At 49.1% G+C, this 19,193-nt stretch overlaps 1 protein-coding gene across 7 annotated transcripts in view; it reads right to left on the reverse strand.

Moving 5' to 3' along the window:
- Window positions 1-96: 96 nt before the first annotated feature.
- HGSNAT (heparan-alpha-glucosaminide N-acetyltransferase) overlaps window positions 97-19,193 on the reverse strand; it is a 50,090-nt gene continuing 30,993 nt past the window's right edge. For 5 of the 7 annotated variants that reach the window (XM_049704192.1, XM_033415425.2, XM_033415427.2 and 2 more), the window contains 13 exons: window positions 16,283-16,352; window positions 15,309-15,406; window positions 13,775-13,851; window positions 13,147-13,177; window positions 11,534-11,694; window positions 10,312-10,427; window positions 8,052-8,173; window positions 7,563-7,689; window positions 6,400-6,486; window positions 4,634-4,711; window positions 3,967-4,037; window positions 3,765-3,877; window positions 97-3,119 (listed from right to left, as the gene is read on the reverse strand). In XM_049704192.1, the coding sequence (XP_049560149.1) occupies window positions 2,938-3,119; window positions 3,765-3,877; window positions 3,967-4,037; window positions 4,634-4,711; window positions 6,400-6,486; window positions 7,563-7,689; window positions 8,052-8,173; window positions 10,312-10,427; window positions 11,534-11,694; window positions 13,147-13,177; window positions 13,775-13,851; window positions 15,309-15,406; window positions 16,283-16,352 (1,333 nt within the window). In that variant the 3' untranslated portion in view covers window positions 97-2,937. The other 2 variants (XM_033415428.2, XM_049704193.1) reach the window with 2 other exon arrangements.

Consider the following 19,193-nt stretch of genomic DNA (forward strand, 5'->3'; position numbering starts at 1 on the left):
GACTTTCATTTAAGCTGATACCATCTGATACAAACCAGATTATCGTGCATTTATGAACGAGGCCCTTTATGGGCCAGAATGAAGTGAGGTCAAGTGTAAGAGCAGCAGTTTAGTCACCTAATTATAAAGCGGAATTAGGACTATAAGTGCAAAAAATGAATAAACAATGTCAAATTATTACATCCCCACTCCAGGACAGTACTTTCTGCTTTGTTACACAAGGACTCCACCCAACTTCCCCACAGGATGCACTGTGACATGGGTTTTCTGCAGCCACCGCTGCACACGGTTGTCCCCACTGCCACGTCTCACTCCACCACTCACCCTGCACACTCCCTGCCCTCCCCAGGGAGGTGCCAGCTGTCCCCGCTCAGCCCCGGGCCAGGCCAGCCCAAGCTCCCTCGTCACGGCTGGTCTTGCACAGTTTGGGGAGCGTTTTCCAGCCAATAACGTTATGAGGCACAGAGGGGATGCCCGCTCCCTCCCATGTGGCGCTGGCCGAGTGCGTGTGTCTGTCGTGATGGCAGTGGGGTGGGCATCTCAGCCGTGAAGTGACCTGAGCGGGAGCCCACCCGCCGTGGGACCACTTACGTGCGATGCTCTGCTTATAACCCAGCTGGATGGGGAGTTCCTGCTCCATCCGGCTCAAGACATCCTAACCGATGGACACCCCGACTTGAAAACTGCTTCTGGAGAGGCCCAGCTCAGCCTTACCTGCTGAGACTCGGGATGACAAATGTGCACCGCAAGAGAGGGGTTTCCTCAAAGATGACAGCTCTCCCCACACGCACGTGTGCACACACACACACGCACGTGCGCACACACACACATTAGCTCCAGATACACGCAAAATTTTACCTATGAAAAGCAAACCCACCACCCCATTTTGCTTTCACACGTTTATTTAGTGCCTGCTCTGCACGGGCCACTGTGGCATGCGTGAAGAATGTGCCTTATCCGCCACAAGCTCACAGGCCAGCGTGGGAAACTGGTCATGTACCCAAATCACTGTCATGCAAGGCAGAGAGCAACAAGTGCCACAAGATTGAGCCCAATCAGATATTACGAGAACTCAGAGCAAGAAAATATTACTTAGGGACAAGACTAAGAGATTAGAGAAGGTGCCTTAGAAGCAGGGGGCAAATGTGATAGGTCAAGGGTCGATGGGAGAACATTAAGGAGACTAATCAAACTCAGGGGCAGGAGGCAGCTGATGGGGCTGCAAGTAGCAGGCTGGGTCCAGGGCGCTGGACACAGCCGAGAAGGTGTGCTGGGCTCAACGGAGGACGGCTCTACCTGCCAGCAAAGCTGTTCGAACTTCAGTGTAAGTGCTTATAAGGAGGTGATGTGAGTCAGCTCTGTTTATGAAGTGTAATCTGGGGCAGTGGACAGTGGCTTTACAGAAGGAGGGACTGAGGGAAGGAGGCCGGTTGAAAAATGATTCCTCTTGGCATCTGGGCAAGAGTAACAGGCAGTGACCGTGAGAACTGAGACGACTTGGCAATGACTAAACATGGGAAAGGGGGACAGAGGAGGTAAAGCGGGTGAAAGACAGTTTTATCCGAGAGACAGAGGGTCACCTGTCTGCAGAGCTGGGACAATCCAAGCCGGAAAGGCTTGTGTTTGAGAACAGAGGGTGGAGGGGGAAGCCTGAATGCTGGCGGACACCCAGGTGGACGGGTACAAGTTGGGATGAGAGTTCGGGTAGAGACGGGGTAGCTGGAAACTCACTATCCAAGCAGGGTGATAGCTGACATCAGGGGACAGGTCGAAGTGACCCCGTCTCACCATGCAAGGATGCTCCAAAGTATACCTATAGCCACATCTTCCTTCAGTTTGGAATTCTCACAGGAAATCCCTAAGTAGGATGCTGCAAAACGGGGGTGCTGGTCCCCTGTGTTCTCCTCCTTCACTCCTGAGAAACAATTCTGCAGTTTGGTGATTCCAAGCAGGAAAGCTGCCTCCACTGTGGAGGGTCATTCTGAAAAGAGTTACTCTGATGAGAGTTTTTTAAACTTCTCATTTATTTTGAAGAGTTTTCTGTAACAAAATTATTTTTCTAAGGATTTCAGAAATGCCACTGATGTCTCCCACCCCACTGGGTCTCAGAGCTGGAGGGGAGCTGAGCGGGCAGCACCGTGTCCCTCGTTGTGAGGGGACCTGCCTCGCGTCTGACCCGGCAAAGACGCCACAGCAGGAGCCCGGCCGAGACCATGAGCTTCTCTCTCTTCCTAGAGTCAGAGGATGGCCTGGGGGACCAGCTACCACCCAGACACACAGACAGAAAGACAGACAGGCAGGCAGGAGGTGGGTGGGTAGAGAGATAGGTATATGCAAGGGTGGCTGGGAATAACACACCTACTGTTTCACTTGTTTTTCAAATGAGGAAAAGGAGAAAATGGCTTCTGATAGAAAGGCATTTTTTTGGACCCACCAGTTACTTACAGATCTGAAAGGAGATTACTTGGAATTTCTTGAAATACTAAACTGTACGTAACCGAAATATGTTAGACTATGTTACCACACACTATACCCAATAAGCTTCACAGTCAGACACAACAGAAACGGTGGTATCTTGGTCGGCGTGGACCAGCACAGAAAGGCAGTCTGCAGGAAAGATCATAAGGTCAGACCGTAGGTGGTCACAGAAGCAAAATGGCCTGGTTAACTCCCTTGTGAAAAATTAGAGGAGAAATCCTTAGAATGAAGTTGCAAAGGCATCCATTTCTACAGAAGATGGAGAGAAAAGACAATCACGTTTCAGACGTCTGAGTCTCACGTATACAGAGTCAGATGAGCCACGTCCGATAATCAACCAGCCTGAGCACGTCCGCATCGCCCCCAATAACCTGGAAATATGCAGTTTTATAACGAATGGCTCCTTTTAATGATGCCCCAGGCCCTGTTGTCTGCTAGCAACACATCTCAGCTGGGGCCTCAGATTTTCCAAAACACCTTCTTCTTATAGAGAACGTAAGCGATGAGCACCCAGAGTGCAGTGGCAACTATGTTCTGAACGAGATGCTCCCTGTGTGACTGGTTGTCCCCCAGCCTCCACTGGAAGGGGAAGTAGTTGGCGAAGACCTCGTGGCCCACGTACACCAAGATCGAGTTCATTCCTGGGGAAACACAGCTGGTTATCGACTTAACTCTTGCAATTTGCCTTTAGTTCAGTGAAAAAAGAAAAAGTGCCCACTTGTTATTGGCTACTCCAAAAATAAGTGATGCGAATCTTAGAGATTTGAGTGTGAACCTTATTCAAAAATTATTAGAAAACATTCCTTTGGTAAGTGTAATTCTGGAATACCAAATTTGAAAGGAAAGCCAGAATTATTCATTTATATTCTCCACACAGAAAACTGGAGGACCAATGAGCGTAACTGTTACTGGACTCGGGGCTGAAACGAGTCACTGAAGTCATCTGCTGTCTCTCATCTCGGGCAGAACCCGTGCATCTCCGCGTGGTGTCTCTTAGGCACCGCCTGTAGGGCAGGGGGTTTACATGAGAAAGCACGGCCCTGTTTGTGAAGCTCGAGGGACTGGATGTCGTGCCTGAAGCGGCCAGAGGGGTGCATTTATGATCCCACAACCTAAATGGTAAAACGAGGTGGCGCTGCTCGGGGACAGGCCCAGCAACGCCCTGCATGGACCCCCTCGGACCCCCTCGGTCGGCACCTTGGACACACCCGGCACCCGCGGCCTCTGGCCTGTCCGCTGGGTCCCCTCCTCTGCGAGGCCTGGGGCTGGTTGGTGGGGGGACTCACCAGGGTAGAAGAACGGGGTTCCCGTCCACAGCCCCTTCACGTCCACAACGGGGTACAGGACCAGCAAGATGAAGAAGGAGAAGGAGCTCAGCGTGGTGACATAGGAGATGGACCTGGGGGACAGCGGGCATCTCAGGGCTCCCGAGAGCACATCCAACGCCAGCCCGACCGGATGTGAAAACGACAGGCTTTCTGTACCTACCAGAGGTTTTTGTTTACTGGAATAAAGCCTTCATTTTCGGAAGCCTTTGTCAAAGCAACAGAAATAAAGGCCTAGAAGCGGGGAGAAGATGTTAAAGTTTTTTACATCATCTCAAGAAACAGCTGTGGCTCAAAACTGAAGAAAGGAGTGACTTAATTGCTTAGGGAAGGCTGAAAACTGTGCCCTCCGTTTTATTCTTTTAACTGGAAAAACGTTTTTAAGATGTGTAACTAAAAATGTTCTCCAAAAAACCTCTTTTCAGCATTACTCTTGAGTTGAAGGTAAATGACCTTATCAACTGGAGTGAATCCGTGGAGGAAACAGGGCTGCCAGGTCAGGGGTGAAAGAACAGCTAAGCTTATCTTTTGCCCCCAGTGAACCTGTTATCCTTGGCCTGGTCCTTCTGGCAAAGGTCCCCACCAGAACCCACACCTCCGCTCCATTTCCTCATATCTTCATTGACTTATTTATAAAGACATTTTCCTAAGAAAATCAACCTGAGAACTTAGGTGTCGAGACTTTTCCTCTCTGATATTCAAGTGAAGAGTGTTACCGATGCGAAGTGACAGCTGCTGTCTATCCCACGGCCGGCCACTAAACATTTTATGTCTTTGAAATGTGTATGTGTGAAGAGAAGGAATTTCAGTGAGGACCAACCGCTACTTACAAGGAAACAACCCCAGGTAGCGAATCTGATCAGGATGCCTTTAGTCTGATCCTTGTAATACAGGAGTATTTTCCCTGCCTGGGGAAGAAAACGCACAGTATGACCAAGATAATCACCTATGATGTGTTCTTATTTCATACTCATCCACTGTCCTAACCGCTCGACAGGCGGACTCACCTGCAGGTACCGGGGTTACAAGGGGATGAACGGTACCCCTGCCCTTGGCTAGTGGAGGCCTAGAGGCACAGGGACCACTGGGGAGGGAGGGAGGGAAGGAGGGAGGGAGGGAAAGGGATGCACAGAGGAGGTACCGCCAGGCTGAGGATATGAGCACAAAGCAGGAACAGTGTCTGGGCAGTAAGGAACAGCATGCACAGGAGTATGTCACACGGGTGAAAACGCACAGCCTCCCCGAGGTGCTGCAGGTAATTCAGAAAGGCCGGGGGTGGGCAGAGGTGGGAAGGTGGGAGCAGGTAGGCACGAGCTTTCTCCCACAGGTGATGGGAGCCAAGGAAAGTCACTCTTCCCCCACAAAGTGACAAGGGACCAGCTCAGGCTGGCCTGCTAGATGGCCCAGTCTGGCAGGGGTACAGAAGAGGGACAGAACAGCGTGGACCCAGAGGCAGGGAAACACTTTAAAAACAGAAAAATCTGGACTTTGCATAGCCCCACGCTCCTGCAAATTAGGAATTAATTTCTGAAAACATCAGAGAAAGTGTTAATAATAACTTAAAATAGCTAAAATTTATGAATGTCCCGGTCTTAGAACCTTATGTGAATTAACTGATTTAGGTGCGCCTACTTATTTGGGTGCCACTGAATCACAGAGGGTGCAGTAACACTCCCGGGATGACCCGGCTAGTAAGCGGGGTCAAGTCCAGGCCCCGGCGCCGGGCTGTACTCCTCGGCACCCACCCTCGGCTGTCCTGCAGGCGCAGATTTACCTGGAGAGCACGTGGGGGGATTAAATGCATTTATGAATAAAAGCACCCAATGTAAACTCTAAAGTGCTGCAGAGAGAAAGGCAGTATCTCTAAATAGGAAATCATTTCATCACCAGAACGTATATGCTGTAGACCTGCACTGTCCCACGTGGGAGCCACTGACCACCTGTGACAATTTCAGTTGAAATTTAAATGACGTAAAATTAAAAACCAGTTCCTCCGTCAGACCAGCCACGTCTGAGGACTCAGCGGCCACATGGACAGCACGTGCGGAGCATTTTTACCGTTGCAGAGGCCCCCCCGCAGGAGGCTGGACCCGGTCTTTCCCCTCCCCGTCATCTCCCCGCAAATAATAGTTTCAAACACCAATAAGGAGAACTTCAGCAAGGAAAATCTAGACTGCTCAGAATCCTAACAAAACATGCGAGAGAAGCCAAGATCAACCTGTACTGACTTTGGCATAAAATAGGCATAACCTGAAACTGTGCCAACTGTACACATAAGGTGACAGGTGACCTTCCGAAGACTGCCAGCCCAGCAGGGACCCCTCTCAGCCAGGGGCTGCTGTGCGCCCACTGCCGAGATGAGCCATATGAATAACTTCTTTGGAGAATATAGGAATTACACCTAATTATTCGAAAGTGCTAAATTTTAGCAACCTCTGGTTTTGACAACCTGTCAAATATAAACAGAATTTATTAGGTCTGAAACACAGAAGATGTGCTTCCAGTTACTTATTTTAATCAAATGGTTTTTCGATTAGTAATGAATCAATAACCATGAACTGTCAGGAACACGCATTCTCATGAAATGAACAAATACCTGAACTCCTAAAAATGCCATCACGACGGAGTTGATGGTCCCCAGGATGCCTTCTGGGTCGTAGGCCACCTCGGTGTGATAAAGCACCTGACAGGGCAGGACAAGAAGGCGGGACTCACCCAAGGATCACAAAAAGCACACAGCAACTCACAGACAAAATGCAAACTCGGATACACCCCAGTATTCAACATTTTTGGTTTTGCTGCAGAAATTCACTGCTAACTTATGGGGATGACGGGCAGAATACTCCTGGCCAAGAAAGTGTGTGGCATGTGACACTCTGGCATGTGACACCCTCCCCACATGGGAGACCGTGCTGGGCCCTGTGGCTGTGACACTACACGTCCCTAACCAGCTTCAAACACCACACATGACACCTTCTAATTTTCAGGTTTACTCTTTGCGGCCAACCCTACTGTAACATCAACAGCTTCCTTTCTTCTTTTAAGGCAAATAACGATAAGAAAAATACCTTTGTATTATTTCATTATAAAAGAAATTGTTCTTGTAGAAACGGCAGAAATTTGGAACAAGTCATTGCAGTGGGTGCTGGAAGGCACTGCCCAGCTATCTGGCCCCCGCCTGTCCATCCCACCCCTTTTGCAACTAAAGCATCCACTCCCCCGGCTGCTAGACGTATCCATGGCCCAAAGCTCTCAGCAGCTTCTGGATTTGTCCCTGAAGACAGCTGCCCCTCAGGAGTCGCCCTCTGGCCAGGCCATCACATCCCACCAGGGGTGTCTAGGGCCTGGTCCCTCACCTCACTGAGAACAACCCTGAAGGGCCGCCCCAGCCCCCAGGAGACCAGCGGGGGCCTGCGTGTGGCTATCCCCACTGCCCCGTCCTGTTTCCTCCAGACCCACACCTGCTGATCCCAAAAGCACTGCCTGACAGACCTCCCTCACGGGAAGCTGTCCCCGTACCTGAGATGTACAAGAAAGCACCTTGCTGCACACCTGACACCAGGCAGTCTCACTTTAACAGCCAAAGAAATGTCTACATGCCGCCCACAACCAGCATTAAACTGAAGTCTGTAAAGTCAGCCAACTTTTCAAATAAAACTTCGTTCCACCCAAGTCTATTTCGTGGACACAGTTCGGAGTTGGCTCTTTCCCTTCCTTCCCCTCAGTGTCCGGTTCCAAGTTGGAGCCAGGCTCACTCACAGCCGAGGAAGGATGCTGGTAAAGGTGATGGTCTCCTAGGAGCAGGCGGTCAATGTAGCCGGCAGCGCCTCCCGTGCAGTTCGGATACTTGCCCCAATCTCCGAGGCCCCCGGGGCCCAGATAGCCGCTGGGGAAGCGAGAACATGCACTTCACCCACCAGACTTAGGAGCAGGGGGATGTACACTGGTGATGTGCGTGCCCACAAAGAGCCGCAAACACCCACCAGCCTGACGACCCCGGGGCGCCATGCACGTCCACTGTGGGGCCCCTGACTCGACGGCTGCCCGAGGGGTAAGGCGGGAGCCCAATGTCCGTCCCACCGACCCTGGAAAACCTCATGGAGACAGGCCTCTGGACACGTGCCCAAACCCCCTCCCACACAGGGGGAGAAGAGAGAGAGGAAGGGAGGTCCCAATGTGGGAAATCCGACAGCTGTAACCCAGGGGCTCGGACTTGGCAAAAAGGGGATTCCCGCAGGGCTGGCTCACGTAGGGCATCCGGGAACAGGTAAGAAGAAGGTCAAGGCCAGCCAAACACCTTCCAGCATCAGGATGAAGAGCCACTGGGGCCAGCTGGATGTGATGTCCAGCAGAGAAAAGCAGCTTCTCTCCTGCAGGGGCGGGGCATAAAAAACGTGAGCTAAACGCAAGTGGAATGGGAAACAATACACAACGCAGTACATGTACTCAGAAAATTCTCTGCGACGCTCCTCTTGGCCTTTACGGTAGTAACACAAAATAGACGCGTGTTTATTCCATACGTGGCATGTGGTCTAGATGCTTCATCTCTATGACATAGCACAGTAAAATGCCAGTTAAGAAGAAATCAGTGGACAATTCCACTCCTATACCCAAGAGATCTGAAGAGAGATGTTCGTACAAAAACGGACTTAGAATCACTATGCGTAATATCCAGAAAGTGGAAACAAGTCAAATATCCATCACCTGTGACTGGATACAAAATGTGGTACATTCATAAAATGGAATATTATTCAGAAGTAAAAAGGAATCAAGTACTGATGGTATAACATGGATAAACCTCAAAAAATATTCTGCTAAATGAAAGAAGCCAGACACAAAAAGCCACATATTCTGTAATTCCATTTCTAGGACATGTCCAGAACAGGCAGATATATAGACAGAGAGTAGATTAGGGGTTGCCTAGGGCTGGGGGGACCTGGGGTTGGAGAGCGGCTGGTAGTGAGGACAGGGTGTTTGGGGGATAATGAAATTGTTCTAGAATTAGACAGTGGTGACGACTGCACGACTCCAGGAATATACTAAATATCCCTCAATTTTACGCCTCAAATGTGTAAGCTTTATGGTACGTGAATTATATCTCAATAAAGCTATTATTTTAAAAAGAAATAAAGGGACTTCCCTGGTGGCACAGTAATTAAGAATCTGCCTGCCAATGCAGGGGACACAGGTTCGAGCCCTGGTCCGGGAAGATCCCACATGCCGCGCTGCAACTAAGCCCGTGCGCCACAACTACTGAGCCTGCGCTCTAGAGCCCGCGAGCCACAGCTATTGGGCCTGCGAGCCACAACTACTGAAGCCCACGCACCTGGAGCCCGTGCTCCGCAACAAGAGAAGCCACCTCAATGAGAAGCCCGCGTGCGGCAACAAAGAGTAGCCCCCGCTCGCCGCAACTAGAGAAGGCCTGCGCGCAGCAACAAAGGCCCAACACAGCCAAAAATAAATTAAATTAAATTAAAAGAAATACAGCTATATTTTAAAAAAGGAAAATAAAATTTAAGCTTTTGGAGCTCTTCTGGTTGAGGGAAGGAGAGGTGCAGCCCACCACTCCTGGTGTCCCCCCAGCCCTGGGCTCCACTGTGGGACCTGGATGAGCCTTGCAGACCCTCTGGTTCCCCACAGCCAGCAAGGTCAGGTTCACACGTGCACATGGAGCCCCTGCGTGCCTTCCATAGCCTACAGCAGAGGGCACGGGTGCGCCAGCAGGGGTCGGGGGGCGCGGTGTGAAGGAGTGAAGTGTAAATGCTCTCCAAGCACGTAAAACCGAGGGATCATTACAGGAAAAACCAAGAGAGCCGGGGATTCAGTGATGAATTTGCTAGTTACCCACACAGGAAGGAGCTGGACAACAAATACAGCTTTATTAACTCACTGTGAAGTAGGACCCCAAATGGAAGCATTTAAATATTTCCACCTGAAGTTTTACTTCCGTTGGGGGAAAAAAAATAGTTGTCATCTGAGTAAACTCAACTCAGCAATTTATAATAAGACAGAAAGTAATTACAAAAGAGGTGAGATGCTCACATACTTCTTACAAAGAAGACACAGGAAGCGGCCCAGGGCGGAACTGTCATCTCCTGGCCCGACATTGGCACTGTCCAAGTCGAACCTCTGCAGCATGTGTATAGACACTGAAATGTTCTGTGAGGTTTTTGTGTATCCTTACCACCAAGAAATTAAAAAACTGGCAGTAATTACCCCAAGAGGCTGGACCAGCCAACTAGAAGATGGTGATGTTATTTAATGCCATCACATTGGAAACTGAAATATGTGTTAAGAGGGTAGATCTCATGTTATGTGTTTTTTACCACAATTTAAAAGAAAATTGATATAAAGACTAAATAAAAATAACTAATTGAAGAGAAAAAAGAATGTTTTTGACTAACTGAGTTAAAGAGTCTTGTCGTCTCTGGTACTGCACTCAAAACTAAAGAAAGTTCTAGCACCTAAACAGGGACCTCTCCCCCTTTCATAAGGCAGGGTTTCTCACCGAGGTGCAGATCTCAGGCACGGGCTTGGCAAAGAGCAGCTCCAACACGGCGACCACAAAGTAGGTGCCCCCGAGCCGCTGGAGCACGCCGGGGATCCGCACCTTCTCCCAGGACACTGCGGGACGCACAGGGTGCAGGGGTGTCAGCCAGCACTGCTCACTTCACCCCAAGATGACACCACTGTTTCCTGAGCGGGGAGACAGACTTCCATTGCATCTGAGGAAGTTAAGCTCTTGGAGATGGAAACACACGTGGTCAAGGGCCTGGCTCACACACGGCAGTGACGCTGGGCTAAGAGCCAGGGAGGGTCCGGCTCGCTGTGGGGATAAAGCGCAGACGCCCTCGGCCCTGAAGCCCTGCCCCACCCCGCCCCGGCCTTTCCCATCAGGAGTGTGGACTCAACTCACATCCAGCAGGCACCTGCAGACCCAGCGCAGCCCACGGACTGTCCCTGCCATGCAGGCTACGTGACTGTACCACTGCCCGAGGGTAACCCTGTAAGGACCCCTGCAGTGTGTCCTCCTGGGAGCAGTGGCCCTCTGTTGGGGGATCCATCGAATGGGCTTTTCTGTGACACCTTCCCTTAGCACCCCACCTCCTCCCGTCGCCTGAAGCCTTAGTGCTTCTTGCCTGAGGGGTTCACCTGGCACCTGCCTGGATAAGTACGTCTTCTTTCTGCTAATGACACCGTAAGCCCCTTGAGGACGGTGGCCGCTGCCTTCCCCGGTTCCGACACTGGTCCCCAGAACAGAGCTCACATCCTTCCCTCAGCTTTCCTGTCCCTCTCACGCCACTCAGTGACAGAGATGTCATACCTTTCCCGCAGCCCGGGGGCATTCAGGTGATGGCAAGGTGGACCCTTGAACAACAGCCTTACTGTGAAAGCTGGTGAAACCAAAGCGGCAGGAGGGCGGCTCTGAGAACCAGTGTGGTCCCTGCTCTGCCCTTCACTACACACGGACACAGCACTCACTCTCCCGGCCCCAGGGTCTTCCCTTGTACAGAAGGGTTTGAGTGGACTGGTGGCGCCTCCCAGGCCTAAAATTCCAAGATAGTAATAATGATAATGCCCAAAGTCATACAAGCATTAGATATACTTTTCTAGTAACTGTTCTTTTTGCAGGTACATGAGACGGAGAAACTGCATTTCTTTCAAATTATAACACATCGTTTCCCTATTTCAACCTGAATACATTCTAACAGAGGGGAAAAAATACTCACGTGGACCAAGGCAATAATTGGGGTTCACAATGACAATTCCTATACAGATTAACAGGAAACTCCTCCACGCAATTTTCCCCAGCAATCTGAATTTTGAACATCCCCGCTGCAGAACGGAAGTCATTGACAGAAAGATCGAAGATCCCATAATAAACACAAACCTGAAAAAACAAAGCTGTTACTAGATGGCCACTTTCAACTTTGTCTCTATGTCATTAGTATTTTATAATCTACTACATAAGAGAAGCAACACATGATTTTTGAAAGAAACTGACGATTGAAACCACATCCGGTTTAGTGGTGGAGAAGAATCAGAATGTTGGGCTGGAAGGACTGTGCACCTTCTTGTCCTGTCTTAGGGGGAGATCCTTCGGGACTGACTGCAGCTTCCATGGACAAGCCTTCCATCAAAGACAGACAAACCACTAGGTATAAAATAAGCTACAAGGATGTATTGTACAACATGAGGAATGCCAATATTTTATAATAACTATAAATGGAGTGTACCCTTTAAAAATTGTGAATCCCTATATTGTACACCTGTAACTTATATAATATTGTACATCAACTATACGTCAATTAAAACAAAAGGAACTCCTCCCCCACTCAGATAAACCTGAGTTCACGTTAGCAGTGAAACACTGGGGACCAAAGACGCAAACCAGTGGCTGGTCCTGCCTATAAATGGTGGAGGCAAGCCGCTCAAAGCATCTCAGCAAAGACACAAGAGCCACGCTGTGCAGGGGCCAGAGTCCCTCAGCAGGGGAATGCTCCGGGCAGAGCGGGGTACTCCACTATTATTTTATTTTATTTTATTATTTATTTATTTATTTATTTAATTTGTTTATTTATTTATTTTTGGCTGCATTGGGTCTTCGTTGCTGCACACGGGCTTCCTCTAGTTGTGGTGAGCAGGGGCTACTCTTCGTCGCGGTGCGCGGGCTTCTCACTGCAGTGGCTTCTCTTGTTGCAGAGCATGGGCTCTAGGCACACAGGCTTCAGTAGTTGTGGCTCGTGGGCTCAGTAGTTGTGGCTCGTGGGCTCTAGAGCGCAGGCTCAGTAGTTGTGGTGCACGGGCTCAGTTGCTCTGTGGCATGTGGGATCTTCCTGGACCAGGGCTTGAACCCATGCACCCTGCATTGGCAGGCAGGTTCTTAAGCACTGCACCACCAGGGAAGTCCTCCACTATTATTTTAAAGTGTAACTTATTACTATCCTTAACTGCTACATACTTATCTGTATTCCCTGATACTGATATACTGCATACCTTTTAGGAACTAAGATGTTTAAATTTATTTTCAGGATTAGTGGAATATTCAGAATTTATGATTTCCTACGAGATTCCAGGATCTTGTACATCATATCCACACTAATAAAATGTTCCCTGTGAAATCAGCAGTCTTTTATTCTCACGTCTCTTAGATAAGCACGAGCCCAAGTGTCAGAATGATTCAGAAACCCGGCTTTCGGAAGGACCTCATCACGCTACCACCTGTGGGCAGCACAGGCCCGCAGCCCGGAACTCAAGGCTGGTGTTGGGAAGGTCCAGCATCCACTGAAAACAAAACTTTGCAGATGGGCTACGAAGAGCGGATGGCGGATTTGCAACTCACCACGGGAACACGAGGTCAGCCACCGTCAGTCCTGCAGAAGAACACAAGCACGACAGTGAGGAAAGGACCTGGAACGCCGGTGCTCCCTGACCCGGGAAGGCTTCCGTCTCACACTGACAGGGAAAGCCCTGGGTAAACCTCATGAGGCAGCACCGAGCTCCCTGGACTCTGTGGCCAGGGGCCAGCCTGGGCGCCACCTGAGAGCACCCCTGCTGTGGGAGCACCACAGAGAAGTATGTGGACAATCTGTGCTCTTAGGCAGATCTTACTCAAAACCCATCCTAAAGCAACCCCCCAGCCAGATTCACAGCCACTGTTCAGCGCCACTCAGACCACCCCCAGCTCCACGGCATCCCAGGGGGACCATGAGTCTCGGGGCAGGACGCCCGTGCGGCTGAGGAACGGGGCACACCTAGAAGAGCACAGGGACCGTGTACTACGTGATGACAGCGAAGCATCTCGGAGTCAGAGCACATGAAAGGAAGAGCAGAGCTGAAGGCTGACAGAACGACCTAAGGGGCCTCTGTGGGGCTCACCTCTGGAACCCCTGGGGGACGCCAAGGAGCCCTCCTACCTGCGGCTCTCAGAGGGCCCACGTCAGCAAGGCGACCTCTCGGTGGTGTCTTACCGTTCCAACTCGCGTGCTTGAAGTACCAGTACCTCCCACCTCCGTAGTTCACAAAGACCATGAGGGTGAGAGCGATCCTGCAAAGCCACAAAGATACACTCTCAGGGCCTGGGCGTGTGACAAGGATGGCCTGACTGCAGGACACAGGTGCCGTCACGATACAAGCAGACGCTGAAAGAGCAGGAAACTCCCACTTCTAACCATCACGGTTAGGACCCCGCGCTAAAGTCCTCTCTGCCAACATTTCCAACATGACGTCTGAAGACAAACTTACACCAACACTGAACTGTGTAACTTGAAAATGGTGCAAAACATTCCCGATCACTCCACTTTGTGCTAATTACTTAGATGTCTCAGGTTAAAGAACTGTAGTGGGAGGGGACAGTCTTTAGGGTCAAGCCCTGGGTCCCTCTCTCTTAGGAGGCACTGGACCTCAGGCGAGCCCCTCATCAGTTCTCTGTGAGGAGGGACACCCCTGACCTGGGGACCACAGGCACCACGATGGAGAGTAACGTACATCACAGCACCTAAACGGTGCTTGAAACATCTTAGCACTTAAATCAATGTCGACTCCCGTCCACCTGTGAACATCTCCGAAAGAAAGAGGAATACAATAAAACAGATTCTGCATGTGCTGTTGTTTGCTGCTAATTTCTCAGAATACGGGGAATAAAAACGTTAGTATGTCAGGGGGTGATTTGTGGGCACTCTGGAGCCCAACTTACTCAACTCTGTGGCTCAATTTCTTTATCTGTGAAACAGGTGTATTATTACAAGTATATACTTCATAGGATTGCTAAAAGATTAAAGAAATTAAGACAAGCTGGAACAGTGCTTGGCATACCATGAGGACTCAAAACTGTTAGCAGTGGTTACTATTAGTATCGTTACTGTTATTACTGCCTGGCTTTGGGCGCACACACAGGAGCACTTAGAGCTCGGGAAGCTGGGTCAGTTATCAGGTTATCACTGGAGTTTGAAAGGCCTCAGTGGGAGAAACAGAAGACCCGACACCTAGATATTGCTTTTCAGCCATACAGTCTTAGACTCTATTTTCAGAGTTTGGTCCTGGCCTTCGTTCTTTTCCCAGAACCGGAAAATAACAATTTACTGCAGGACTCTGTGGATTTGCTGTCAGTTGATATCCGAGCTGCTGTGCAAATGGTGGAGGAGGCCGAGGGCTGTCCTGGGTTCCATTTCCAGACTGGGGCACTGGCCCATTGGTCCAGGGCTGAGCGGACACGGGGCCCTCGGGCAGCTGCTCACACGTGTGAGTGGCTTTCTCAGCAGCACCTGTGCACCAGGGGAGACGGGCTCCGGCCTCTCCCACTGCTGCTCTCCAGTGACACGTCACCCTGGCTCTCGTGACAGTTTTCAAGGCAGGAGAGGCTGCCGATTTCTCTTTTGGGCAGGAAATCCTTTCTAGCCTAGAGAGTAAAAGGCACGTGAAACGCCTCCCGCTGCAAGTGGGTGGACTTGTGAACGTGCCACCCGAGGCCACCTGTGCCCACGGGTCACCAGGGAGCCCACGTACCCGCGGAACGTGTCCACGCAGCGGAGGCGCAGGGGGGCCGCCGACTGACGCCAGGTCTCTGGTGGGGGGTCGCCCGCCCTGCTCGGAGACCCCAGCTCCTGCCGGAAAAGAGGAGAAAAATGCAAACAGTTCATAATACAAAAGAGTAAACTATACTTTACTGTGTTTTAGGGAAGAAATTAGCAGAGTGAAAGCCAAGGATCATTGTTCTGGGTAATACTTTAATTTGCCTTTGTAAAGACCCCACCTAGAGGTTAGGTTTTTCACTTTATTTGGTTTATGTGCCGCCTGCTGAGCTCTCCGTGGCCATGCTGATAAATGACCACAAAGGAGCAAGAGTACCAGCAAGTGTGTCCAAAAGTGGACAAAGATACGTCCATGTTAATCAATTAACACAGACAGTATGTTTAATCATCACAGCAGGCCATCCCATGTACAGACTTAATACTGATGTCTCTCACTCTTTTGTCTTCATCTTTTTTTTTTTTTTTTTTGCGGTACGCGGGCCTCTCACTGTTGTGGCCTCTCCCGTTGCGGAGCACAGGCTCCGGACGCGCAGGCTCAGCGGCCATGGCTCACGGGCCCAGCCGCTCCGCGGCACGTGGGATCTTCCTGGACCAGGGCACGAACCCGTGTCCCCTGCATCGGCAGGCGGACTCTCAACCACTGCGCCACCAGGGAAGCCCATCATCCTGATACTCTCTACTAAAACGGATTGATTCAACACTGCTGCCTGAAGAGTGAAAACCATCTCCACACCCAGCATCACAAAGCAGCTCAAGCTCCAGCCTCACAAAGATGGGGGCGGGGGGGGCACCCTTCACGGGGCCAGCAAGGACTGCTATTTACCAAGAAGGCAGGACACATGACCTGGCCTTGCACAGCATGAGATAATTAAGATTACTAAATAGCCGACTATAAATCCAAATCCAGGAAAACACCCAGAGCACACACGATGCGTTTGAACAACTCACAGAATTGATGAGGCCGTCCGTTTCCTGAGAATTTATGGCTTTAGAAATCCAATCACGAAAGTCTTCCAAGCTGTAAATAAATGAAAGGCCTGGTTAATTTGTTTTCCTCGGCAGAATTTTCAGAATGGTATCATACTGAAAGGAAATTAATTTAAAGTTCACATTCTATACAAGTCAAAGAATTAAACATTTTAAAGTGTTTTAACGAAACGAAGTAGAAATCCAAGTACATTCAAATGCTTCACCCTGACAGCATGGTCTCCTGATCGATGAGACAGAAATAAAGACAGAGCTTTCGTTCAGGGGTGTTGTGAGGAAGATGGCAGAGTACAAGGACGTGTGCTCACTCCCTCCTGCGAGAGCACCAGAATAACAACTAACTGCTGAACAATCATCAACAGGAAGACACTGGAACTCACCAAAAAAGATACCTCACATCCAAAGACAAAGGAGAAGCCACAATGAGATGGTAGGAGGGGCGCAATCACAGTAAAATCAAATCCCGTAACTGCTGGGTGGGTGACTCACAAACTGGAGAACACTTGTGCCACAGAAGTTCACCCACTGGAGTGAAGGTTCTGAGCCCCACGTCAGGCTTCCCAACCTGGGTGTCTGGCAACGGGAGGAGGAATTCCTAGAGAATCATACTTTGAAGGCTAGCGGGATTTGATTGCAGGACTCTGACAGGACTGTGGGAAACAGAGACTCCACTCGTGGAGGGCACACACAAAGTAGTGTGCACATCAGGACCCAGGGGAAGGAGCAGTGACCCCATAGGAGACTGAACCTGACCTACCTGCTGGTGTTGGAGGGTCTCCTGCAGAGGCGGGGGGGTGGCTGTGTCTCACCATGAGGACAAGGACACTGGCAGCAGAAGTTCTTGGCTTGAGCCCTCCCAGAGTTCGCCATTAGCCCCACCAAAGAGCCCGGGTATGCTCCAGTGTTGGGTCGTCTCAGACAAAACAACCAACAGGGAGGGAGCACAGCCCCACCCATCAGCAGACAAGCGGATTAAGTTTTACTGACCTGTGTCCACCACAGCAACACCCAGCTCTACCCACCACCAGTCCCTCCCAACAGGAAACATGCACAAGCCTCTAAGATAGCCTCATCCACCAGAGGGCAGACAGCAGAAGCAAGAAGAACTACAATCCTGCAGCCTGTGGAACAAAAACCACATTCACAAAAAGACAGACAAGATGAAAAGGCAGAGGGCTATGTACCAGATGAAGGAACAAGATAAAACCCCAGAAAAACAACTAAATGAAGTGGAGACAGGAAACCTTCCAGAAAAAAGAATTCAGAATAGTGATAGTGAAGATGGTCCAGGACCTTGGAAAAAGAATGGAGGCAAAGATCGAGAAGATGCAAGAAATGTTTAACAAAGACCTAGAAGAATTAAATAAAAACACCTAGAAGAATTAAAGAACAAACAAAGATGAACAATACAATAATTGAAATGAAAAATACACTAGAAGAAATCAACAGCAGAATAAGTGAGGCAGAAGAACGGATAAGTGACCTGGAAGACAGAATGGTGGAATTCACTGCCATGGAACAGAATAAAGAAAAAAGAATGAAAAGAAATGAAGACAGCCTAAGAGACCTCTGAGACAACATTAAACAGAACAACATTCTCATTATAGGGGTCCCAAAAGGAGAAGAGAGAGAGAAAGGACCCAAGAAAATATTTGAAGAGATTATAGTCGAAAACTTCCCTAACACAGGAAAGGAAATAGCCACCCAAGTCCAGGAAGTGCAAAGAGTCCCAGGCAGGGTAAACCCAAAGAGAAACACGCCGAGACACATGGTAATCAAACTGACAAAAACTAAAGACAAAGAAAAATTATTGAAAGGAACAAGGGAAAAATGACAAATAACATACAAGGGAACTCCCATAAGGTTAACAGCTGATTTCTCAGAAGAAACTCTACAAGCCAGAAGGGAGTGGCATGATATACTTAAAGTGATGAAAGTGAAGAACCTACAACCAAGATTACTCTACCCAGCAAGGATCTCATTCAGATTAGATAGAGAAATCAAAAGCTTTATAGACAAGCAAAAGCTAAGAGAATTCAGCACCACCAAGCCAGCTCTACAACAAATGCTAAAGGAACTTCTCTAAGTGGGAAACACAAAAGAAGAAAAGGACTTATAAAAACAAACCGATAACAATTAAGAAAATGGTAATAGGAACATACATATCAATAATTACCTTAAACGTGAATGGATTAAATGCTCCAACCAAAAGACACAGGCTCGCTGAATGGAAAAAAAAAAAAAAAGACCCATATATATGCTGTCTACAAGAGACCCACTTCAGACCTAGGGACACATACAGACTGAGAGTGAGGGGATGGAAAAAGATATTCCATGCAAATGGAAATCAAAAGAGGGCTGGAACAGCAATACTCATATCAGACAAAATAGACTTTAAAATAAAGAATGTTACAAGAGACAAGGAAGGACACTAAATAATGATCAAGGGATCAAACTAAGAAGAAGATAGAACAATTATAAATATATATGCACCCCAACATAGGAGCACCTCAATACATAAGGCAACTGCTAACAGCTATAAAAGAGGAAATCGACAGTAACACAATAATAGTGGGGGACTTTAACACCTCACTTTAACACCTCACACCAATGGACAGATGATCCTAACTGAAAATTAATAAGGAAACACAAGCTTTAAATGACACAACAGGCCAGACAGATTTAATTGATATTTATAGGACATTCCATCCAAACAGCAGATCACACTTTCTTCTAAAGTGCACATAGAACATTCTCCAGGATAGATCACACCTGGGTCACTAATCAAGCCTCAGGAAATTTAAGAAAATTGAAATCATACCAAGCATCTTTTCTGACCACAACACTATGAGATTAGAAATCAACTGCAGGA

This window comes from Orcinus orca, chromosome 21 (genome assembly GCF_937001465.1).
Source record: "Orcinus orca chromosome 21, mOrcOrc1.1, whole genome shotgun sequence".
Lineage (NCBI taxonomy): Eukaryota > Metazoa > Chordata > Mammalia > Artiodactyla > Delphinidae > Orcinus > Orcinus orca.